The 23,805-nt window shown below is 45.6% G+C and overlaps 1 protein-coding gene across 9 annotated transcripts in view; it reads left to right on the forward strand.

Moving 5' to 3' along the window:
- The window catches only part of Fam120b (family with sequence similarity 120 member B), a 65,057-nt gene extending 42,064 nt beyond the window's left edge, over positions 1 to 22,993 (forward strand). For 4 of the 9 annotated variants that reach the window (XM_039110798.2, XM_039110803.2, XM_063288575.1 and 1 more), the window contains 6 exons: positions 2,212 to 2,384; positions 5,375 to 5,467; positions 13,152 to 13,358; positions 14,562 to 14,670; positions 16,344 to 16,430; positions 20,864 to 22,991. In XM_039110798.2, coding sequence (XP_038966726.1) covers positions 2,212 to 2,384; positions 5,375 to 5,467; positions 13,152 to 13,358; positions 14,562 to 14,670; positions 16,344 to 16,430; positions 20,864 to 20,904 — 710 coding nt within the window. In that variant the 3' untranslated portion in view covers positions 20,905 to 22,991. Of the gene's footprint in view, positions 1 to 1,389; positions 1,758 to 2,211; positions 2,385 to 5,374; positions 5,468 to 13,151; positions 13,359 to 14,561; positions 14,671 to 16,343; positions 16,431 to 20,863 lie in introns of those variants that run through there. The other 5 variants (XM_039110806.2, XM_039110811.2, NM_001107466.4 and 2 more) reach the window with 5 other exon arrangements.
- The last annotated feature ends 812 nt before the right edge of the window (positions 22,994 to 23,805 follow it).

Consider the following 23,805-nt stretch of genomic DNA (forward strand, 5'->3'; position numbering starts at 1 on the left):
CCCCCTGGCTCTGCTACTTCCCAAGTGCTGAGATTAGAAGCTGATGGGTAATCTTTTTGCTGCATTGCTCTTCCCAGGCAGCTGGCAGCCATCATTTTCATGGACCTGCTCAGTATAAACATCCCAGTGATTATAAACATCAGGACATAGGATAGTGCGATCAGAAACCTCTGTGACAAAAAAATGAGTTGACTTGTTTAGATTTTAGTGCTGAGGACCCAATCTAGGCCCTCTAGATGCTAAGTCAGCACTGTACCCCTGAGTATCCCCAGGGCACTCTCTAGGTCAGCACTGTACCCCTGAGGATCCCCAGGGCACTCTCTAGGTCAGCACTGTACCCCTGAGGATCCCCAGGGTACTTTTGTTAGGTGCTTTAAGTCTTTGCACCTCCTGGAGTTGAGACCCTGAGCAAATGGAGGCTGGGAGTGAAAATGGTCACTGTTCACTCAGCCTGGGAGCCCCTCATTCACCACTTCCGCTATCTCTGATACTATATATATTTCACAAATCTTCAGGTTTCTTTAATATTAAACTCCAATGTATCCAGAAGTATCATTTTCATGAAGAAATGGTCTTTACTGTCTCAAGCACTGAAGTGAATCTCTCTTTACTTTGATGCTCCGGTGAGACAGACACCGGTCCTCAGACTATTCTACCTCTGTGTTTTAAAATGCTTTGTCTGGGCGGAAAGATGTAGGGGTTTGTTTATTTGATTTTTAGGAATTGCAACCTCTGACTTTTATAATTTAAAAACTCTCTTCTAAGTACTTTAATATTTGAAAAAACTATGAGAGTAGAAGTTTATTATTTCCCTTCTATCAGAGGCTGTTAGCAAGCCTTTTGTTTCTAATGTCTCACAGTAAGTGTGTTGGGCTTTGTGGGCCCTGTGGCTTTATGTTACTTGTAACCTAGGTCATCAAAGTGGAATCACAGATACTGCGTGCGCAAGGGAGCAGGGCAAGTTTCCAGTTAGACTTGACGAACATCGAACTAACATTGGGATTTTATTTTTGCTTGTACTAGGAAATAGCGGTTTTCTTTTGATTCCCTTTCAACCATTTAAAGCAGACAACGGTTCTTAGTTCCTAGGCTCATCGGGAGTAGTTTCTAACAGGCTCTCAGACGCCCATCCCGACCTTGAAGTGGGATGTCTCAAGCACCAGTGTCTCAGAGGACAGTTGCATGAAACATTTTCTTTCTCTCAGAGAAAATGGCCTTCTTCCCAAAATCAATAACAAAAAACGTGTTTGGCAAATGAAATACTTTAGCCTTTGCGGGACAGCAAGTGACTTACTGCGTCCTTCTGCTTCGGGGGTGGGAAGAGGTGAGAAGGAGTTTCCTGTGAGTCCCGGGCTTCTGACACCATTTGTTTCGGTGCTTTGTTTTCAGGGTGAACATGTGAGATATCTCACCCTCGTTGCTCTGGACTTTTGGCTCAGGCTTTCAATCAGTGCCCAGCAGAGTCGCAGCTGTCTGGAGAGGCACCGCCTCGGGTCTCAGACCGGCACCTTCATGTTTGTGTAGAGTTGCCACTGTTTGTCACCCGTATTCAGGACAGTTTGTCTTCATCGAGTTAACAAGAAAGGGCACTTTTTAAAATTTTTAGTAATTGTTCCAGTGGACCTGCATAATATCAAAATGGAACACTAGAAATCACCTTCTAGGCATTTTTGCTTGGCGGTTTGGGATCCAGACATCTCAGGCTATAGGTTCTCTGAATGCATAGTCACTGGCACATACACCTCTCCCATCAGAAGGTTTGTATCCATCCCAGAAAAGGCATCCCAGGGTCTCCACAGCTGAGTCTTTTGTACATAAGTTTGGAAACCACCCATTTAAGAGGAGTTAGCTCTGACTAACAGGAGGTGGGTGACGGCCTCTCCCCAGGGCATACCGTCCTCTTACCAGATCCTTGAGTGGAAGGTTGTCTTTTCTGAAAATCACTCCTCAGTGTGGTGCATAGAATGAACACAGGTGAAAACCCCACTTCCTCCACCAACTAGTTATCAGGCCGGGTCTTGAGTGGGTATGTGCTGGCCCTGGAGGGCTGTTTTCTTTGAAACCTAGACGCAGGGCTCAAGTGTGCCCGCTGGTTCTGTTAACCTTGAGTGCCCAAGTAAATGAGACAGGGAAGAGATGAATCATTTTTTCACTACACTTCCATAAGTATATTATGATCATGCTATATAGATTTCTTTTTTTTTTTTTAAGGGGGAACGCCTAGCTTGGAAGTTTTGTGGCTGAGCCAAGAGCCAGCAGCCCAGGCCCGGCGCCTGGACACATTGCTAGCCTGCTTCAACCTTTCCTCCTCAAGAGAAGAGCTGCAATCCGTGGAGAGCCCGTTGAGGGCGCTGTGCTGCCTCTTGATCTACCTGTTTGTCCAGGTGAATGCACGCTCGCTCACAGTTCTGTACCTCAGAGGAGGTAGCCCTTCGTCTCTGCCCTCACCTTCCTGGAGTGCTGCGAGGGTCTCCAGGCCAGGCCCAAGGTCTCTTTCCACAGAACACAGTTAATCCTTCAAGATGCTCATGGAGATGACAGGTCAGGACTTTTCACAAGAGATTAGTGTATGGGCAAGTCAATGGTGGACATATTTGTTCACAATCTTGACTCCTCTCTCAGAGTACTGTGGCAAAACTTGAAGAATAAATTATAAAATATAGTTTTATATAATTGAGCTTAAATTGACTTTTTTAAAAATTTCATTTTATGTATATGAATGTCTTGTTCCACCTGTTCCGGGTTTGCGTGTGCACCGCCTGTGTGCCTGGTGCCCGTGGAGGTCAGAAGAGGGCATTAGATTCCCTGGAACTGGGGATATGATTCACTGTGAGCCACCGTTTGGGTGTCTCTGATTTGAGGAAATCTTGGACATACATGATACTTGTTTGACTATTGGTATAATAAAGTCCCTGGCCAAAGCAACATTAGGAAAAAAGTTATTTTGGCCCACAGGTTGAGGGGACAGTCTATCATGACAGGATGACAGGAAGAGGAAGGTGGCAGAGGCTCAAGGCAGTTGATCCTATTTATGGGCAGAATAATAAATGCTGGTGTGACTTTCTCGTCTTCATTCAGCCTGGGGCTTTTGCCCACAAAATGGTTCCACCTATATTCAGGGTGGTTCTTCCATTTTGGCTAACCAAGTCTAGCAACTCACCAACAGACGTGCCCAGATGTTTGTTTCTACCACAAATTCTAAATCCCATAGACTTAACAACCATGCTTAGTTAACTGTGAGAAAAGACACACACGAGAGATGGGCTTTTCCCTAGGCTGGTGTTTTAAGATCAGCCTCCAAACATGACTAATTGTTGGTAAAATTACGTACCAGTGGACCTCAGCCTGAGCAGGGATGGCTGTTCATGGATTTTACCATCTATATGTGTGCTTGGCCTTGTCACAAATCCCACTTCTGCAGGATTTTGTCTAATAATGGTGTAGCCTTCAAAATAAACATGGAGCAGGGAGTGGCCTGGCTGGTTGGTCAGCCTTTCCAGGTCTCCATGACCTGTGTGTGCATGTGGCTGGTAGCTTGTACCTGGGTCAAGTATCTTTACCAGAAATTTTCAGGGTGAGAGTGGTATAAAGCCAGTATTCTTTCTGGTTTGTGGGGACCATTTTATCTGAAAGAGACAAGCAAGCCTTTTATTTTCCAGGTGCCCTTGGTTAAATTTTACCGAAGGATTATCACTGTTATGTTGCTTTCTGCCCTGGTTTTTGCTGCCACCGTGTACTCCTTCCTCTCAGAAGAGCTCTTGTGTAAGAGTAGGATTACTGTGGGAGTGGTTAGCATGTGGCAGATTCTAGTTGATTACCGGTGCGGTCTCTGTGCTGGCTGCTTGGATATCAGTTTGACAGAAGCCAGAGTCATTTCGGAAGAGGGAACCTTGATTGAGAAAACGCCCCAATCAAGTGGCCGTGTCGGGAAGCCCGAGGTGCATTTTCTTGATTGGTGTTGGAGGTTTAGCTTACTGTTGGTGATGTCATCCCTGGGTTGGGGATCTTGGATGGCATATGAAAGACAGAGCAAGCCATAGGAAGCAAGCTAGTAGGCAGCACTCTCCATGGCTTCCACTTCAGTTTCTGCCGCCTGGTGCTTTGGCTTCCTTTGATGATGCCCTAGGATTTAGAAATGTAAGCAAATGCCCCTCCCCCCCCACGCTGCTCTGGTCACACTATTTCATCACAGCACTGGACAGCTAACTAGACACTTGGTTAGTCGCCTTTCTCATTGCTGTGGTCAGACACCTGTCAGAAGCAATGCTGAGTGAGGGGGGGTTTGTTCTGGTTTGTACAGTTTGAGGATGTGTAGTTCATTATGGTGGGGAAGGCAGGGCAGCAGGGACATCAGAAACAGCAGGACACATTGCTTCCACAATCAGGAAGTGAGGAAAATGAATGCAGGTGATCAGCTCAGTCATTCATTAGTCCAGGACCCGCCCCACACCTCCCCCCATGGGATGGGATGGTGCCCACCGAGTCCAGCCTGGGTCTTCTGTCCAGATCAAGCCATTCTGAAGCACCCTCATAGACACACCCACAGGCGTGTTTCCAGGGTGACCCAGAGCCCGGTAGAGTTGGCACTGAAGACTACTCTCATAGTGCCTAAGCGCAGGCAGGGTCAGCCTCAGGCATGTGCGAAGCTGATCTCCTCATCACATAACTTATTTTAAAGGCTGAGTTAGTCCCTGTCTGTTTCCATTTGGATTTTTCCCCCACACTTTGACTCTTTGATCCACAGAGTCGGGGGGCCCTGAGCTATGTTGCTGGGATCTTAGGACAGAGGTTACATCCAGGATTGTCGAGGTTAGATGTTCCTCCAGCCATGGGCACCCCATCTCAGCCTCCGAGTCATCTGTCTGTACATTTTATACAGAATGGTTTACTCTTTTTGAGAGCTTTTGGCCTAGAGCTGTAGATGATAAGGGCAGAGGCTGTGCACTCCCCATCTTCCCACGCCACTGGTTCACTCACTGTGCATATACATGTATACATGTACATTTTCCTAAGTATGCGTGTGTTTGTGTGTGTGCCTGTGTGTGTGTGTGCCTGTGTGTGTGTGTGTTCGTGTGTGTGTGTATGTATGCATTCGTGTGTTTGTGTGTGTGTATGCCTGTGTGTGTGTTCGTGTGTGTGTGTGTGTATGTATGTATGCATGCGTGTGTTTGTGTGTGTGTGTTCGTGTGTGTGTGTGTGTGTTCGTGTGTATGTGTGTGTGCCTGTGTTCGTGTGTATGTATGCATGCGTGTGTGTGTGTGTGTGTGTGTGTGTGTGTGTGTGTAAACACACCCTGTTTAGTAACTGAGACCCACGACAAAGAGTGTTGGTTGTTTTCAGTGGGGCTCACACTGGCCCTTTCCTGTGCTTTCAGGTGGACACTCTTTCCCTGGAAGATCTGCATGCATTTATCGCTCAGGCCTTGTGCCTCCAAGGAAAATCAACCTCCCAGCTTATGCACTTACAGGTATGGTCACGGTCATCGATCACGGCCATGGGTGTACCCATGTCAGTATTCTTCCCAGCCTTTCTGCTGTTGTAGTTGGCACTTCATAGGACATGCAAGGTGGGCATGTTTGGTGAGGGTGTCTCCACAAAAGATTGTTATCCTCTGTCAGTAACTCCAAGATGGCTGTCCTTCCCAACACTGACAGCTGCTATACCCTGCTTCTCAGGAGCCCAGGTTGTTGCAGCTCCTGGTCTGGTTGTCTCACAGTTTGAGAAGCCTTTGTCAGAGAAACAGTGCTTTCTCTGGTCCAAGCTCACCCTCACATCCACTGGTGCACAGCAGTGAAGCCAGGCTGCCCTTCCTGTATCCTCACCCAGCATGCAATGCTTCACATTTACTTTGTGGTTTTATTGAGGAAAGGGGAGCCCCAGAGACCATGTATAGTGGAGTGACTTTAGATCTGCCACTTATGCTGCTTACATTAAGCATACGGTAGCTCAGAATTGCTTCAAAACTATGTTTGTGTATGCATTTTTTTTAAAATGCAGAATTGTGCTATATGTGTAAAGATCTACGTACATATTTTTATACTCTCTCTCTCTGTAGCCATAGGTTCCCCAACTAGCCATTAACTGAAAATAACTTTGTAAGAACTGCATGTGTACAGCTCTTTTTCCTGGTCATTATTCCCATGTAACACTGCATAACGACTCTTTAGATGGTATTTGCATTACACTGGGTATAACTAATCTAGAGGCGACTTGAAGCAGGAGCATGTGTGCAGGGCATGTGCAGATACTGTTTCAGGATTCTAGCAGAGGACATGTTTGCGTAAGTTGTTCTCTAAGATTGAGTGCAGCTTCAGGAGTGACACACATGGCATGGTGAGGGAGGAAGAGGACACCCACCTAGCCAGCCAGCTCAGCTGAATCATCTCTTGGTAATCAGGGGGGTGACAGATATGGCTAGACCGTCCTCATATCCCTGGTCATTTTGTACAAGGGACTCGTTGCTTCTGTGGATTTTGGGTGTCTTAAAACAAATCCTTTGTAGATACTGAAGAGCATTCGTTTCTATATGTGTGGTGCTGAACTGTTACTCTGCCTGGAGCTCCCTCCCAGACACAGACACACACACACACACACACACACACACACACACACACACACACACACACGGCAGTTTAATTTTGATAAACCTTGACTAGCTTAATGACTGGGTACTTCCAAACCTCCCTGCAGCTAGCACACACTCCCCTCTAGTATTCCTTAGTTAACACCTTTTAAATCTTTATTTCATCTCTGCTACCCCTAGACCCAATCACAGAGCGACCCCTGGGGCCTCTTTCCCAGGTTCTTACGTGTCTGTGGGCCCTTAATTCTGATCTCTCTGCTTCCTTGTCACAACGTAGGCTGTACAGCAATTCTTTATTACCAGTCAAAGCCAGCTGGGGGCAGGACAAAGCATTAGAACATATATGTATATAAACTAAGGAATACATGTAACTTAGAATAATTATACGAATTAAAGCAATTTCTTATAGTTTAGAAAAACCATCAGCACTTGTTGGAAGTATATAAAGGACAGTCCAATTCCTGCAACACAGGAGTCTGCTGCTACTTGACCCTAAGGAAGTGCAGGAGAGCTTAGAGTTCACTGAGAGTCCTAGGCTCTCTGCCTGGTCATAGCTGCACAAGCTGTGAATGCAAGTCAGTGCTCACTGGTCTCCTCACAGGTATAGTAACTCAGTGTGGACTTCGCCTTACATTCCCGTAGGACGCACCTGCTTCTGGTACTTTAAAGAGAACACATGACCCATGACAAATAATTGACAGAGCCCATGTGAAAATATAAACACAAATACATCTGCAGTGTACCCTAAGGTGATGTCTGCCAGTGATGGTGAGGGTATTTTATGGGTGCAGCAGAAAGATAGAACCTGTTTCTTAATCTCGTCTGTTAGTCTGTGTCTTTCTATTGAGGAATCAAGACCATGAATATTGAGAGTTACCAGTGATCGGTGTTTATTGATTCCTGTTATTTTGTTATGGCGTAGGTGGGTTTGCCGTTGTTTTGATTTGCTGTTCTGGGATTATTTACTCCTTGTGTCTGTTTTTACTGGACTTAACTTCTTGAGTTAAGTACAGAAGTTTCTGAAGTTTTCCTTCTAGTGTCTTGTATAAATAGACAGAAATAGGTAGAAATTGCTTAAATTTGGTTTTATCATAGGATTTTTTTTTCTCTGTTGACTGTGGTTGATAGTTTACTCTGTATAGTAGTCTGGCTGGCATCCATTCTCTCTCAAGTTTGTAGAATATCCATCCAGGTTTTTCTGGCTTCAGGAGCCTCTATCAAAAAGTCAAGTGTTTTTCTAATGGACCTGCCTTTATATGACTTGGTCTTTTTCCCTTGTAGCTTTTAATGTCCTTTCTTTGCTCTGCATATATAATCTTTTGATCTTTATGTCATGGGGAATTTCTGGTCCTATCTATTTGGTGTTCTGTGTACTTCTTGTATGTTGATAGGCATCTTTTATTATTATTATTATTATTATTATTATTATTATTATTATTATTATTATTTAGATTGGGGAAATTTTCTTCTGTGTTTTTTGTTAAAAATATTTCCTGTGCTTTTGACCTGGGCTTCTTCTCCCTTTGTACCTATCATTCAAAGGTTTGGTCTGTTTATAGTGTCTTGGATTTCCTGGATATTTGTGTCTGAATTTGTTTTAGATTTAGAATTGTATTTGACTGCGCTGTCCTTTCTGCTACATGGTTTTTGAGTTCATATCTGCTGGTGAGCTTACCTTGAGGGCTTTTGTTTGTTATCTTAAGTTTTTCATTTCTGTTTTTTTTTTAACTTGATTTTTCTTTAGTGATTCTATTTCTTGTCTTGAAATATTTCGATTATTTTATTCAACTACTTGTTTGTTTTCAGTCTTCATTCAGGCATTTATTTAGATCCTCTTTAAGGACCTTATATTCATTCATAATTGCTGTTTTAAAGCCCTTGTCCTGTGCGTCAGCTGAATGCTTTCTCAGGGCTTGTTGCAATAGGATTTCTGCCTTCTGTAGGAGGCATGCTGTATTTGCTGCTCAAGTCTGTGTCTTGCTGAGACCCAGCCAAGTGTGGTAACTGTACGGCCTCTGATAGAGAGTGTTTGTAGAGTTCAGGGGTATCACAGAGGAATGGAGATGGCCTGAAAGGCAAGGCTGAACAGGGCAGTGGGAAAGAAGGAGATTTGCACCAAGAGGTAGAGTCTTCAGGGGGTGAGAAGAAGGGCGCCTGCTGGCAGACTTCAGCAGGACTAAAGGAGCTCTGGAGAGGCTGGAATGGAGGCCAAGTAGGATAGTCAAAGTTGCCTCCTGGGTCCCAGATCAGTGTGGACTCTGGAGGTCCCAGGCAGAAAGTGGTACCATGGGATCTGTGAATGTCACAAAGGAGTGGAGATGGCCTGAAGAAAGACTGAAAGGGAGGGGCACTGGAGAAATCTAAGGGGATCCTGGGTCTGCACCAAGAAGCAGAGTTTGTACCTTGATACTCTGTGTCCATGTGATCCGTTCTACCACCCAGACATCCCACTAGACTCGTTCTTCCACTGAGACGAGACGTCCCACTGGACTTTGATTTCCTATTGTGTTTTTCATTCTTTCTCTGGTCTGGTTAGGTTTTCTTCCGTATTTATCTCTTATTCCCTTTAGGTTGTGGATTGGTGTCTTATCCCTTTCTGTTGCCTGTTTGTATTCTCATAGAAAATACTGGAGTCCTCCTCACAATGTTTACCATATTTATAATCATTCTCTTCAATCATACATCCAGAATTTCATCTAAATATCATTAGTTATGAGTCATTCGTATACGGTTGGTGATTTCTGGAGATGAGTTGCCTTGGCTTTTCGTGTTATGTGTGTTTGTGCCCTGGAATTTGCCTATCTGCGGTTTGACTACCGGGTAAAGATGTGTTAGTTGTGTTCTTTGATTCGGCTTGCCTCTCTTCTCTAAGTGGTCACGTTTGCAGTGTTTGGAGGAGGCGAGGTTGTAGAACTGTTTTCATCTCTTAGACTGCTGTCCCAGGCACCGGGCTCTGTCTACAGTCCGCCCCTGTGGTTTGAGAACTGTCTGCAGCTCCGGTAGTTAAACCACTCCAGTAATGGAGTCGCAGGTGACTACAGAACACACTTGCTAAGTAGGGATTAGTGTAGAAAGTGAATGGACCCTGGCGGTGCTGTGAACACAACAAGGCTAAGACGAATGCAGTACTGAGGAGGTGAACGGTTGCTGTGGGGCTAACAGTAAGCTTGGGCTGTTAGATGGGAAGCAGAGGAGAGGGGCCTGCATAGGCCTGGTAATAGAGGGGGAACGGGGAAGATGTGTGGGGGTTTGCATTCATTGTAGACTACAAAGAAGTAAAGATATATACTCAGTGGTAGTAAGCCAAGTCAGCCAAGTGGAATAAGTATCAGAAAAGAAAAGGGAGATTTAAAAGAGAAGAAAAAGTTAAGAAAGAAGAATAAGAGTGCGGAAGGTGAACAGTAGGGGACAGCATTGGCCTATTGCAGTGCCTTCCGTGCTTGTAGATAAGGAATAGCTGTCGCGGGGAAGGAGAGCTGGGTGGACTTAAAAGAAAATGTGAGCTGAATCTGAGTGTTGGTTTTTCCTCTTTGACTGCTCTGCCACTTTGTCTCCTTGGTCCTGGTCCAGGTTGTGTTCTCTTTTGCTTTTAAGTGGCCCCATTTTCTCTGCTGTGGGCTTCCAGCTCCCCTTGTGCATGGAGTTTTCATAACCATTTTGTAGGCTGTGGAGAGTTGAGGTAAACTCAGTGGGGCTGAGGTTCCTGCCTTCCCTCGGGACTGGAAGCTGTACCCAAAGCCCTGTGGGAGTTTGTCTTTAGTTCCCTCGGAAGTTATGTGTTTCCTCATTCCGGTGTTGACTGTGTGTCCGGTGGCAGCCACCGGGAACCCCTTATGTGACATTTGTTCCACCGCTGCTTTGTAGATTTCCTGGTAGGAGGTTTTCAGCCCAGTTTGCTTGCAGGAAATGCTGCTTCAGAAGGAAGGAGTGGCTGTTTGAGTGGCAGGCGCAGATCCGTTCATAGTATTCCATGGGTCCATGGTAGAGAGGCTGGTTGAGGTGTTGATCAAATCTATTTCAGGACTTGGAAAAGTAGCAGATGGAGTGATAAAATATTCATATTCCCTTTAATTCCCAAACTGTAATCAGCGACTGCATCCAACGTGGCTTCTGTTCTGCCATCTTCTCCAGAAGTTCTCTGAAAGGAAAGTCTCAAGGGAGTTGCAAAAACAAAACAAAACAGGATGACAGACCCTCATACAGAATTCAATTGCATGCCCACATATTACCAGTGAGCACAAGAAACTGAAATATGAAAGCAATACCATTCATAACTGTTTTCCTAAATTGAATTGTCTAGGTACAAATTAAACATATGATCTATAGGTCCAGACTTGCACTCTTGCTAGATGTTGTGGTACATTCCTTTAATCCCAGCTCCTGGGATGGAGACAGGCAGAGGCAGGATCGACATAGCAAGTTCCAAGACAGCCAGGGCTACATAGAGAGCCCTACCCACCTCCCCCAAAGAATGTAGTCTTGATAAAACAAGTGAAAGAAAGAACATCTCATGCATCTGGACATCAACTCACTTTGCTCAGAGAGTAAATGAAAGGAAAATAGGTTTGTATTAGTGGGCTTTGAGAATAGTTCATTAAATTCAGTTCTGCTCATAGCAGACCCTATGCAGACCATGCATAGAAGTTTGACATTAGTGAAGAGCCCCGTCAGAGCCTACAGAGTATTCCCAAGTGGCTCTGTCTAAGGAACGAGCTTCCCAGAGTCCATAAACAGTTCGCGCAGCTGAAACTTGCCCCTTAAGATTAAAGGCTGGATCTGTAGTGATCCAGGTTCATTATAAACAATGTTTTTATTTTGCAAAATAAAATGCAGGGTCTCATACTGTATCCTCTACTGGCCTGGAATTCACCATGCAGGCCAGGCAAGTCATGAACCTGTGGCAGTCAGCGTGCCTTGGCCTCCTCCATTCTGGAACTACAGCTATGCGCTACAGGACACATGGTTTTTAAAATAATTGCCAAAGACACTTAAGCGGGGCCTTGTGTATAAAAGGGTTAAAACACTGATCACCTTCTCGAACCTTTTTTCAGTTTTATTAACTCTTAGATATGTAATGGTGTTTAAGGTAGCATTGGTCACTGTGAGCAAAGCAGATGCTCAGAAGGTGACTGACTCACTGTGCTCCCCTTTCAGTAGGGTTGATAACTTCAGCCTGAGCAGCATCACAGATCCACAGGGAATATGTGTGGCTTCCTGTGGGATGTGGAACCTTTTGTAGCATAAAGGGCAGCTTTTCTCCATCAAGAACAACAACAAAAAATGTTGAATGTACAGATGGATTTAACAAAGAAAAGAAGTATTTCGTGTTAGCAAGAGACTCCCTCTTTTTGAGATTTTTCTTTATCTATTTTAATTTTATGTGTATGAGTAAGTCTTTTGCCTGCATGCACATCTGTCACCATGTGCACCTCTGTACTCTGCCTGCAAAAGCCAGAAGAGAGCATTGAGTCCTTGTAGCTGAGGTTATAGACAGTTGCCATGTGGGTGCTGGGAGTCAAACCCAGGTCCTCTGGAAGAGCAACCACTTCACCACTGAACCATCTCTCCAGAGTTAAGGCAAGACATTCTTAATTTGTAAAAACTCAGGCACCCTTCGAGATTATACCATGTGGCACTTTATTCTTAATGGTATTCAGTCAAAATGAAGTTAAATATGGTTTTTAGAAACACAGGGAGCAGGGGTTGGGGATTTAGCTCAGTGGTAGAGCGCTTGCCTGGCAAGCGCAAGGCCCTGGGTTCGGTCCCAGCTCCGAAAAAGAAAAGAAAAAAAAAAAAAAAAAAAGAACCACAGGGAGCTTCTCTCTCAGTGTTTTTCAGGAGAATAAGCCCAACAATAAATGATCTTATAAGTTTTACCTAGCGACCACATCGTGTGATAGCCTAGATTTTCCTACATCCGTGTCTCAGTTACTTTTCTATTGCTAAGATCAGACAGTTGTGTCCTTGATCATCATGATGGGAGATATGGCAGCAGGCAGACAGGAGAGGTAGAAGAACAGTAGCTAAGAGCTCATATATGATCCGCAAGGCCAAAGCAGGCAGGCCGGAGGGTGGGGGGAGGGGGAGTGGGAGGGGGTGGGACTGGGAATGGTGTGGGCTATTGAAACTTCAAAGCCCACCCCCAGTGACAGGCCTCCTCCTCCTCCAACAAGGCCACACCTCTTAATCCTTTTCAAACAGTTCCACCAACTGAGGATCAAGCATTCAAACTTATGAGCTCATGGGAGCTGGTCCCATTTAAACCACCACAACCAGGATGACTTTCTGGATCGGTGTAAGGAGAGAGCCCATGTGAGCACCTGCTGCCCTAGTGGGTGAATGGCGAACCAAGATGTGGTCCTGGGGGACGGGAGGGGCTCCTGTCATCCTTCTGCTTGTCAGGCCTCGTTCATTCAGAAGAGGCCCAGCTCCCTGTTGAGGGCTTTGCAAGCATCTGTTCTGAAGACTTAAAGGGTCTCGAGACCCTTGGGTTATCTTTTTGCTGCTCACATTTAACTTTTGCTCTGACTCTCCATTTTGAGCTCTCTGTGCACGTATGTCTCCACAGCTGGATTACATCAACTCCAGAGCTGTGCAGCTGGGGTCCCTCCTTGTCCGTGGCCTCACCACATTGGTACTAGTCAACAGTGCATGTGGCTTCCCTTGGACAACCAGCGACTTTATGCCCTGGAATGTATTTGACGGCAAGCTTTTCCATCAGAAGTACCTGCAGTCTGAAAAAGGATATGGCGTGGAGACTCTTTTGGAACAAAATGTGAGTTCTGGTTCTTGTATATCAGAACGATGAGTACGTTTGAAGTCGGTCGCTGTAGTGTGCCTGGAAGTCTGCCCATCGCACTTCAGGAAGCTTTAGGAAAGCAGGCGTGTTCTCTGGCGTCACCCCCATCACCTCACACAGCTGTCAGGACCATGCTCACGTCTCTGTATCTGCTCTACACACATGAGGTCCTCTTGCTCAGAGCATCAGTTGGTATTCACATGGCTAATGGCTTCTGTAGGGAGAATGAGCTGAGAGAAGGGCTTGCACCGTCTGTAGAGGGGTTCCCCCAAACGGCAGACTAGTTGGAGGAGACTCTCCTGCTACAAAAGGCTGCCCATGTCCTGGGGACCCTGACTGCTGCCTCAGCCTTCTCAGTACAATTGCTTCATGATTCCTGGAAGATTTCCAAATGAGGCCTCCCGCCAAGCTCATTTGGAATGTTTTCTTACCCACAGGGATGAGAAGGCAGTGTGACTGAGAGAGAACATGCTGATCTGTTAGATAAAACACTCCCAAGTTTTCACACCAAAGGGAAAACATTTGGCAATGTGTCGCCGTCACCATTTCTCACCAAAGTTCCAGGGTGTTGCAGGGTTTGTGAGTGTTTAGAACTTAGAGGAGCAGAACACGTGGGCAGCCCCTTCTCAGATCTGGACATGGCTCTGGCAGCCACAGAAGGAGATGCAGCCCTGGATCACAGCTGCCCATTATCCTATTTGTGTACCTCAAAATACACAATTCCTCCTTGAGCACCCGGTCTCTCACCAAGCCCACTTAAAAGAATTATCTAGGATGAAATCTCACTAGTAATTCAAGAAGCTACCAGAACAGCTAACATTCATGCCCCTGTGTGCTGCCGTTGTTTTACCCTAGCACCTCCACTCGGTGTTCTTAGATTGTCCAGAGAGTAGATTTTTTTAGCCATTACTATTTAATCTACACAAGGTAGAAGCAGACATCGTAGGTATTTGCCTCCGTTTCCAGGGGACTCTGGAGGGGAACGGTCATCTAAGACCCTCTTCAGATCATGGGAATAGAGAGGTCTCCATCTTTACCTGGCGGAGAGCATGCCTCTACACTGGTTGATGTTGTGGGGACAGAGACCTCTAGGAGGTTGAATCCCACCCCTGCCACCTCACACCCTGCTCCATTCAGCCCCGCTCTTTGACGGAGCATTTTCATCTGATCTGTTCACAGAGATCGTGGCTCACCACGTTCCACAACCTGAAGGCAGTGGTCTGCAAGGCCTGCTCCAAGGAGAACCGACGAATTGTAGGCAGGATACATTGGAACTCTCATTACACAGGTGGGCGAGGGCTGGGTACGTCCCTCTTCCTGTCACTTAATGTGCTAGGGCTCATGGAGACTTACCTGATAAGAGAGTGGTGAAATTATGACAGATGAATATGACTGGGCTGTCTTTGTAACATAAATTCTGGTCCCATAAGGAGAAACATTTCAGAAAGGATTCATTTGTTAATTGAATAAAGAACTCCTTCTCTAATGCCTCCCTAGGGGAATTCTCACAATTCCCCTAGTTAAAGACTACATGGATAGTGTTTGTCTATAGGACAAAAGTTGAGGTTTATTTTTTCTCATAACCAAGGGGCATTAGAAAAATTCAACATCTAATATACATACATGTGCAGAGTGACAGTGGAAAAAAAGATCATGATTTTAAAGGCAAGTAGGGAGGGGAAAATGGGAGGGACTTGGAGGAAGGGAGAAATGTTGCAATTAAATTATAATCTCAAAAGGAAAACATTTAAAAAGGAACTGTAAAAAGTCTTACGGTTCTGTGGCCTAAAATGAGACCCGTCGAAAGATGATAAATTTCTGAAGTTCCTGTCAAGGGTCTCACTCAGCCTTCTACACAGCACTTCCCACCATGTTGAACACTGGCTGGTCTTCCTTCACTGCTGTCCATGACATATGTCCATGCCTCTGAAGGACATCATACATCTGCTGTCCTCAGGGGCTCTGGCCACGTTCCACACCGCCAGTGGTCCAGACAACCAAGGAGCCCCGTGGCGAGGGTGTCAGTAAGGGGCATCCCAATATGCCCATTGTCCACCGCCAGTCAGGAGGCCTTGCTCAGGGAGTAGGGTAAGAGCTGATGTTTGTAATATCCATTACAAATTGAGGAGCCTTTAAAGGTTTTGGGGTGCTGTTATCAGGAATGTGCTCTCAGGACAGCAACTGCTCTGACAGTGGAGGAAATGGGCTCAGGAGGCGCCCCGTGGATTGTCCTGGGCCCGGGTAAGAGGTGGCCCTGGGGAAAGTGCCAGCATCCTTGGGACCTCTTGGTTACTACTGGGTGAACTTAGTGGTATGGGTGTGTGGATCCTTATCCTTTCTGGCCACCATGCCTCCAAACAGAAGAGGGGTTTAGTCTCTGAAGGTCACATCATGCATGTGTTGCACTTGGGGGTTCCTGGCCAAATGCCACACTGATCAGACACACCCCAGAGCCTGTGATTGGCACTTATGACAGGAACTCATCCTCCTGTGGAACACGTGAAATAAAGATACCTTAAGTGCAAGGTAGTGCATGGTTAGTGGAAATCAGTGATCCCAGGGCGATGTCAGACTGTAAAGATGTTCATGCATTTGTGAGAAGCATTGGAGAGCTCACCACATGCCCGGAGACCGCTCAAGGGAAAAGTATCCGTATCCTTGTGTTACCTAAAGCAACTGTAAGTGGGCCTCCATGCTGGAGGTGCTAGCTTTGACGGTTGTTGCCTCTAGGTAAGGAACGAGACCCCAAAAGGCACATGGTGAGCTGGTTCTTCCTGTCCTAGGCTGCCATCTGGCTCCCAGTACAGACTGGCTGATCTCTTTCGGCCTTTGGAGTCCGTCAGTCCCACTGTGCTGCTCTGAGCACACTGAATGTTCCCTGGCTTGCTCTCACTTACTGCACCATTAAGTGTGAGACAGGCTGAGTGGCCGTGTACTGATGTGTTGCCCATGTTCCCACAGGGAGGCAGGGGAGACAGGGCCACGGCTCCTACAGATCAGGCTCCACACATGGCCATTCTGGGCAGTCATGGAGAGACCAGGGTTCAGGTAAGAGGCTACCACATCAGCCATCACCTGCTTATAGGTCCTGCATCCCTTCACACTGTGTTTGTACTGAGGACCCTTTCCTGTGTTTCAAAACAATTACAATTAGAAAACAAATCAATATGTTGGCATTCCTAATTCTTTGTTTAATGGAATAGACACAAATAATAATGATCTCGCTCGGTGGTAAGATGTCTCTCCTTGATGCTTTGTTTTCTGCTAATTCATTCGTCTCTTAAAAACTCATTTTTTTTGTTTTTTTACCATTTGTTGAAGGATTTTTCGAAAGGTTGCTAATAGAGGGCTCAGATAGTAATGTTCTGTTATCTTGCATGTCATGGGTTACATTTATAATGTTGGAAACACAGCTTCTTATATGTCATACAGATGGATTGAAATCACACTGTACTTTTTTAAATATGTAATTATTTACATTTAAATATATAGAGAACCTCTCCTCAGTATTTAAATTCATGTCCCTTATACATTTCAGAGCTAAACTAGGTAGTAGACTGAAATTACCTAAGATTTATGGGTTTTGTCCTTTCACGGAAGCACAAATGTGATTTTTTTACTTTTGCAAACTGGGCACAGTTTTACATGTTGCTCAGATTGCTGAGAAAGGAGCTCATTAGGCTGCAGACAGCAGGTCACGTGTACATTGCCCGGGCTGTAGACAGCACGTGAGAATGGATATTGAGCAAACGTCGAAGCTGCTGTGTAATTTAGAATAATTCAGTTCCTTTGGGCACCTTTAAAAGTCTCCTCCCTGGAGATGGGGGACTCTGTCATTGCAGACTTGGATTAGATTTTTAATTTCCTTGAACTAGCTAAACTTACAGAAAGTACTCTACCACATCCTGCCACTGACTGACTTCTGGGGCCTGTGGTGGCCCAGCTGGGGTCCCCTGAACTCCAGGACAGACTATTTCTGGGGCTTCCTGCCACGATAACCACTGGCCCACAACTCTGAGCTGACCCAGAGAGATGTTTGTCCAGAAAAATGGCAAGGGGGAAAGGCTGCCTCTCTGATGAGATAGATATCCTTTAGGGCTGAAGGCCACCAAAAGTAACCAAAAACGATAGGTCTTCCTTGTAAAGCTGACCATGACACTGGTGATTACTTTAGCCACTTGAGTTAGGTAGGATCTAGGCCTAGGCCTGGCCATCCGCATGCCCCACCCCGGCAGTGTTTGGGCAGCCTGAATTCTGCCCAAGGCAGAGTCAGGCTAATGCCCTTGTTATGCTGAGGGGAAAGCTGGTGACTCCTCTTTGAGGCAGCCAGTCTCTAATGATAGCTCTCCCCTGCAGAAGTCACTGTTTCCTCAGCCTGCCTTTCCCTGACAGCAGCCGTCCAGCTTGCCTCCTATGCTGCAGAAGAGGATGCTTTTCTTTTGTCCTCTCTGGCTTACCGTTGTCCCATTCCCATGTCCAGAACCTCAGAGCTAGGCCAGATGACAACTGTACACTTGTGAACAATAAGAGGCTGTAAGTCTCTAGCGAGGCTAGCACTCCCACCAGCAACGGGAGAACGTCTCCGGTGTTCCCACATCTCCACATGTGGACTGTGTCTGATGACTGTCTCAGTCACTGTCCTGCCTCCTTCTTCTCTGACAGTCAGCTGCCAGCATCACTAAGCCTGTGTCCGTGTAGCTCTAGAGGGCTATGATTCTTTGATTCTTGGTTGGTGAGTGAAAAAGATGCTATTTGCAGAGGTGCCAAAGAGCCAGGCCCATGCCAGTCTCCCCTGGGTAGCCGAGTCTTAGTCACCTCACCTGTAGCTCTTAGAACAGTGGCCACCATCTCATAACCCACACCAGCCCTACGAAGAGCTGGCTGTACCCTCAGAGTCCTGTTCCAGACTGAACGCCCAGGGAAAATGTCATAAGAATTTGATTATTCTCAGTTAGTGCTGTGGCCGAAGTTATAGAGGTATATGTTTCAGATATACTTTGGGTCGTTGGTCATAAGGGTTATTGATTTCTTCACATTCTTTAGAGAGTATTGAGCATGTCATCATAGAAAAAAATAATAGAATTGCTCCCTAGGAGAGCTGCTTTCTGAGTCCTGGGTCTCTGCCAGAGTTATGTTCACCTGAATCCCACATCACTTAGCTTTTCCAATAGCCCAGAGATGTCAAGGCATCTGACTGTCATGGCACCAGGATGCGTGGTCCCTATGTGATGGTGTCCTTGTGGCCAGTGATAACCACATGTACAGTGGATACTAGTCTTAGGACAATAAGACTGAAGTAAAAAAAAAAAAAAAATGGTGGTAACTTCCTGTTGGGCCTGTCCCTGGGAAGGAAAGCACAGGTCAGGAGAAGTCTGAATTCTAAGACTACAACTCCAGTGGGTGAGCTGGAAGGCTGGTCTTCAGTTGTCCCCAGGACAGCTAGCTCCTCAGAGGTAATCCTATCCAAGTTGTATGTGCCCTCAAGGGTCCCGCATGTTTGTAAAAGCAGTTACTACCAAGGGGGAGTGGACGCATAGTGAAGAACTCCCCATGTGGGGGAAGGACGCTCAGGCCCTGGGCAGTTAACCCTGTCCAGTGATTGGGTGAACAGTAGCACACATCTCTTCACACAACTGACCGACTCACAGGCTGGAAATTTCCAGGAGCTGGCTGCTATCCCCCACCCACATGGCCACACTAAACTTGACACTTTGGGAGCCTTTAGCAGCATGGGTATTATCCAGCTTCAGGACCAGAGAAGCCCATTTATCCTAACGTGGCACTGGCTACATTAGTTAAAGCCTAAAACTACATAGACATTGGGTCCTGGCTTGAGACTGGAACTTTTGAAGGACATCTCCACTTTATTGGGGTGGGTTATAATAGAAACATAATCAATCTTGATTGGGAAGGTTGGGCTGGGAAAAGTTCTAGGGACCTGAGACAAAAAGGCCAGTTTGAGTGGCCTCGTGCTGGGTCGATGTCAGGCCTAATGACTGGAGTTGAGTCTAGAAGCAGCTAGGGGCAGTGTGTGCAAGGACAGAGCTTCATTGGCACCTTGCCCATGTGGAAGAGAGTCCACAGGCCACCTGCTGCGACGGCTGTGTTAGGGCTTTACTTATGTGCCCGTTTGTGCAGTTGGTCCTTAATTGGAGTTTTTTGTTGTTGTTTTAAAGATGAAGCAATCTACTTTTTCAGTGAAATGACTGGGCTTGTGTTTTGGGCCAGCACATTTTCCTAGTGGGGTTTTCCTGTCTTTAATACTTTTTTTTTTTAATTTCTACAACATATAAAGTAGAAAGGTGTTACTATTTCAAGATTAGGAAAAAACTGGACAAAACTCTTCGTGTTAGGAAAGGCTCAGAATGCTTGGAAGTGTTCACTTTGGGCATAGTTGACACAGCATACAATATCATGACTGTATACATGGTTGAGCCGCCAGGGTCACTGCTGGGGCTGCAGCCTGGCAAATGGGGTGGAGTGCACCCCAGAGGTCGTCAACATCAAAATCTAGGCCCAGCTCAGCCACCCTGTGAGCAAATGGGGGCGAGAGCTGAAGCTTTGACCTGTCCCTGGCTACTGTTCAGCCCAGCTGGTGAGGAAAACCTGTTAACATTCCATTAAGAGCTGTAAACTTCGGCGAGATTCTTCACTCTGTCTCTCTCGGTGACTGAGAGGGGCCTGCACACTAGGAAACCACAGGGGTGGGAGCAGCGATGACAGGGGTGGCGAAGGTTGTGTTCATCTGGACACCTGTTTGGGTTGTCACCCTCACACTTTAGGGGTCATTGGGCCGTGCATGTTAAAGCCATCACGTCCGTGTAGCAAAGAAAGCCAAGAACAAGACTTACAGAAAAGCATGGTGTTGCAGGGTCAGGATCTCACTCTGCGGCATTATCCTGGCTGGTACTCACAGAAATCCACCTGCCTCTGAGTCCTGAGTACCATCATGCCCAACCAAAAGGTGTTGTTTTTAAGATATGGAAACTCTCAGTTTCCTTCAAGGCTAGTTCAGCTCCAAGCCCCTTCCCAACACCCCGTGTCTGTCAGAGGCAGGAAGTGGCCAGCTACACTGCGGGGTTGGGGCACTTGAGTGCTCAGCCCTGGAAAAGCTACACGTGGCTCTCTCTGCGCTTGGCAGGAAGTCGTCTGAGAGCCATCTGCATATGAATTTCCATTTCCACAGTCATTAGCAGTAATAAACATCTAGATGTCCTGCAGATGGTCAGAACTGGCACCAAAAGAAACAATTTTGACAGTTTCCTTCTACTAATAGCACTGCCTCCTAATTAATTGCTTCCACTTTAATGGAATAATTATGGAGCAAAATTTAATGACAGGTGGTCACAACTGAAAAATGTTCTGTCTCCCAGTACAGCTCAGCAATCCGTCTTTGTGCACACTTAGAACCAGGCCGCTTCTCTGAGTTGGTGTCTGGAGACATTTCTTCTCACTTTGGTGTTCGTCTCTGTTTGGTACAGGAGGCAGACAGCATGAGCATGACCACTGGAGAAGATACTAGGTGCTGTACAGGTAAAGTCCTCCCCAGCCCCTCAGTGAACCAGCAGATGCTCTGTCTTCATAGCTGAGGGCCAAATAGTTAATGTGTCTCGTGGGCCAGCTTCCCAACCGGGATCCACCGACTTGTTTCAAGCTGTGTCTGCTTCTTCCAGAAGAGTGTGGGAAAAGGTTCAACGCCGGGACTCCGCCCTCCTTCAAGGAGTGTTTAGAGTGGCATCACCCAGTCTCATCAGAGGGACAGTAACTGGGACCACACTTTAAAGGAAGGAAAGATTGCTTTTCAGTGGATTCTCCTGCACATACTGTAAAAAGATCCCATCGGTTTGTTTCAGACGTTGCTCCTGACTCCCATGACCCAGAACACGAGACACTAACGTCAAGAATGCTCTTCTGACCTTAGCAGGAGTCTAATTCCAAACATTTGCTGACTATTAAATTGTGAAAATGTTTCCTCAAATCATTGGTCTTTGAAATCATGATGTCTTCTTATTTTTCTGTTATTGTGAAAAGGAACCATGACCAAAGCGACTTACAAAAGAAAGCATTTAATTTAGGTCTTAGGGTTCCAGAGGGTGGTAGAGCCTATGGCCATCGTGTTGGGGCTAGCCAACTGAGAATGGCTCAGGGTTTTGAAACTTTAAAGCCCACCCCCCCCCCCAGCAACACACCTCCATCAGCAAAGCCACGCCCCCTCCAGTAAGGCCACGCCTCCTAACCCTTTCCACCAACCAGAGACCAAGCTTTCAGACATACTAGCTTATGGGGCTATTCTCATTCAGACCACCATACATAATATCTAATAGCTATATGATCAGTCAGAAATTACTTTTTCATTAGAAAAATCTAGCAGAAATAAGCATTCATCTGTTTTTTCTTTTTTTTTTTTTTTTTTTTTTTGGTTCTTTTTTTTTTCGGAGCTGGGGACCGAACCCAGGGCCTTGGGCTTCCTAGGCAAGCGCTCTACTACTGAGCTAAATCCCCAACCCCCTGTTTTTTTTCTTGATCCACAAAGTATTTGGATAGGAAAAAAAAAACCTAAATTCTTGCTTTCTTGTGGGAGAGTTGGTTCTGATTAGAGGAATGATGGCTCAGTGGTTAAGAACAGTGGCAGCTCTTCCAGAGACCCAAGGTCTGATCCCCATCACCCACACGGTGGCTCACAACTGTAACTCCAGTTCCAGGGCAATCGAAAGCCTCTTCTGGTCTCTGTGAGCACTAAGCACACAGTGATGCCCAGACATGCATACAGGAAAAACACCCCTAAAGATGAAATACATGTTAAAAAAAAAAGATTTTTAAAGAAGCAGAGTGGGTTACAGTAAGATCTTCTTTAAACTCTGAGGTTCTTATCCATCTCCACTGGGGAAACAAGAGTAGCTGAGCCTGTCCAGGGCCCTTACAGCCCTGCTCTATCTCTAGGGACACGCAGTTCCCTGAGGAGATGCAAGCTCACTGGAAGATGTGTCCTTTTCGTGCTCCGGTCTTTAAGATTTTGATAAGCTTCTAAAATGTTCCTTGTCGTCTTTACAGTTTTGCAGACCACTGGCTCAGCCATGCTGTAGGAGCTCTTGGGTTTCTCCTTGAGATTCTTGTGTTTACCAGAAGGGTACAGCCCCATCTCCCGCATTTGAGCATGCTTGTGTTTGTTCAGCCCCTTTCTGCTCCCGGAGGACTGAGCATAGTGTGTCCGGAGAGCTTGTACTGCTATGTCTGCTGCCTAGACTAGGAACTGGCTTTTCTGGTCCTTCCCTTGAACACCGTCTTCTTCCTGTCTGCTACTCTCTGACATCGCTGCCTTTAGGAGTTCTGTTTCCTTGCTGTTTACCTGTGTGACTGTGAATTAAGATTCTGATCTCTTAGACTGAAAGTATATTTCCGTGAAAGTTGTTTTCCGTCACAGAAGCTGCATCCTGACTTGTCAATAAAGTGTGTATGTCAGTCACATTTAAATAAGTTTAAATAAGCCACTGTGTTGATGGAATATTAATCACATTTAGAACTTTTCCGGGGACAGCATTGTTTTCCAGTCAAGTCTTGTGATAGAATTTCCACATATCAATTTAAAATAAAAATACATTTTTAAACTCATACTTCACTTCTTTTTTTTTTTTTTTTTAAAGACAAGGTCCTATTCTGTGGTCCAGACAGCCCTCTGCGTCCTCTCTGCCTTTGGTGTCAAGCCTTGTGTTACCATTTTTGGCAGGCATACTATATCTTTCATTTCTTTATAGAAAAATAATGTTGAGTTCGGAGTCCTATAATCAGTGTTTCTAGAGTAGGGGGAAAGAAATCAACACGTTTTCAGGAATCAAAACTTTGACCCATATATCCTTTCTAAGAGGAAATGGGCGTGCTCAGGCTGAACGACCGCTCTGTGCCATGGAATGCAGAGACTGTGTGACTCGGCATTGGGAAAGAAATCAGTGACGTGTGCAGATATGACTAAGCAGTTCTGAACTCTAAAGGCTAATACTGGGTGAGACAAAAAGAAAGGCACATTTCCTTTTCTTGCTTAGAAAACAATATTTTTTATTATCTGTCAATATTTTTAGAAATATAAATATAATATGAACTAGGAAAAGGGTGAAAAGAAAAGCCACTCACATTCTATGCTAGGATCAATCTCAAAGCACAAGTCAAATGCAAGATGGATAGCATAACATTCATTCTAGAAACGAACAGGTCAGGTACAGCAAGAACAATGACATTCATTTCAACAAGTTAATAAATAAGTGTCTTCTAATAGGAACAGAGCAGCAAATGCCTCTCAGTGTGTGTTCTTTTTGAACACATGTGGATAGTTCATAGGACCTAACTATGAACCTCAGACAAAATAATAAAAGCTAATTTACTAAAATCACATTTTCTGCCTATAAGAAAATAATATAAACAGCAACAGAAA

Source organism: Rattus norvegicus, chromosome 1 (assembly GCF_036323735.1).
Source record: "Rattus norvegicus strain BN/NHsdMcwi chromosome 1, GRCr8, whole genome shotgun sequence".
In the NCBI taxonomy this organism is placed as follows: Eukaryota; Metazoa; Chordata; class Mammalia; order Rodentia; family Muridae; genus Rattus; species Rattus norvegicus.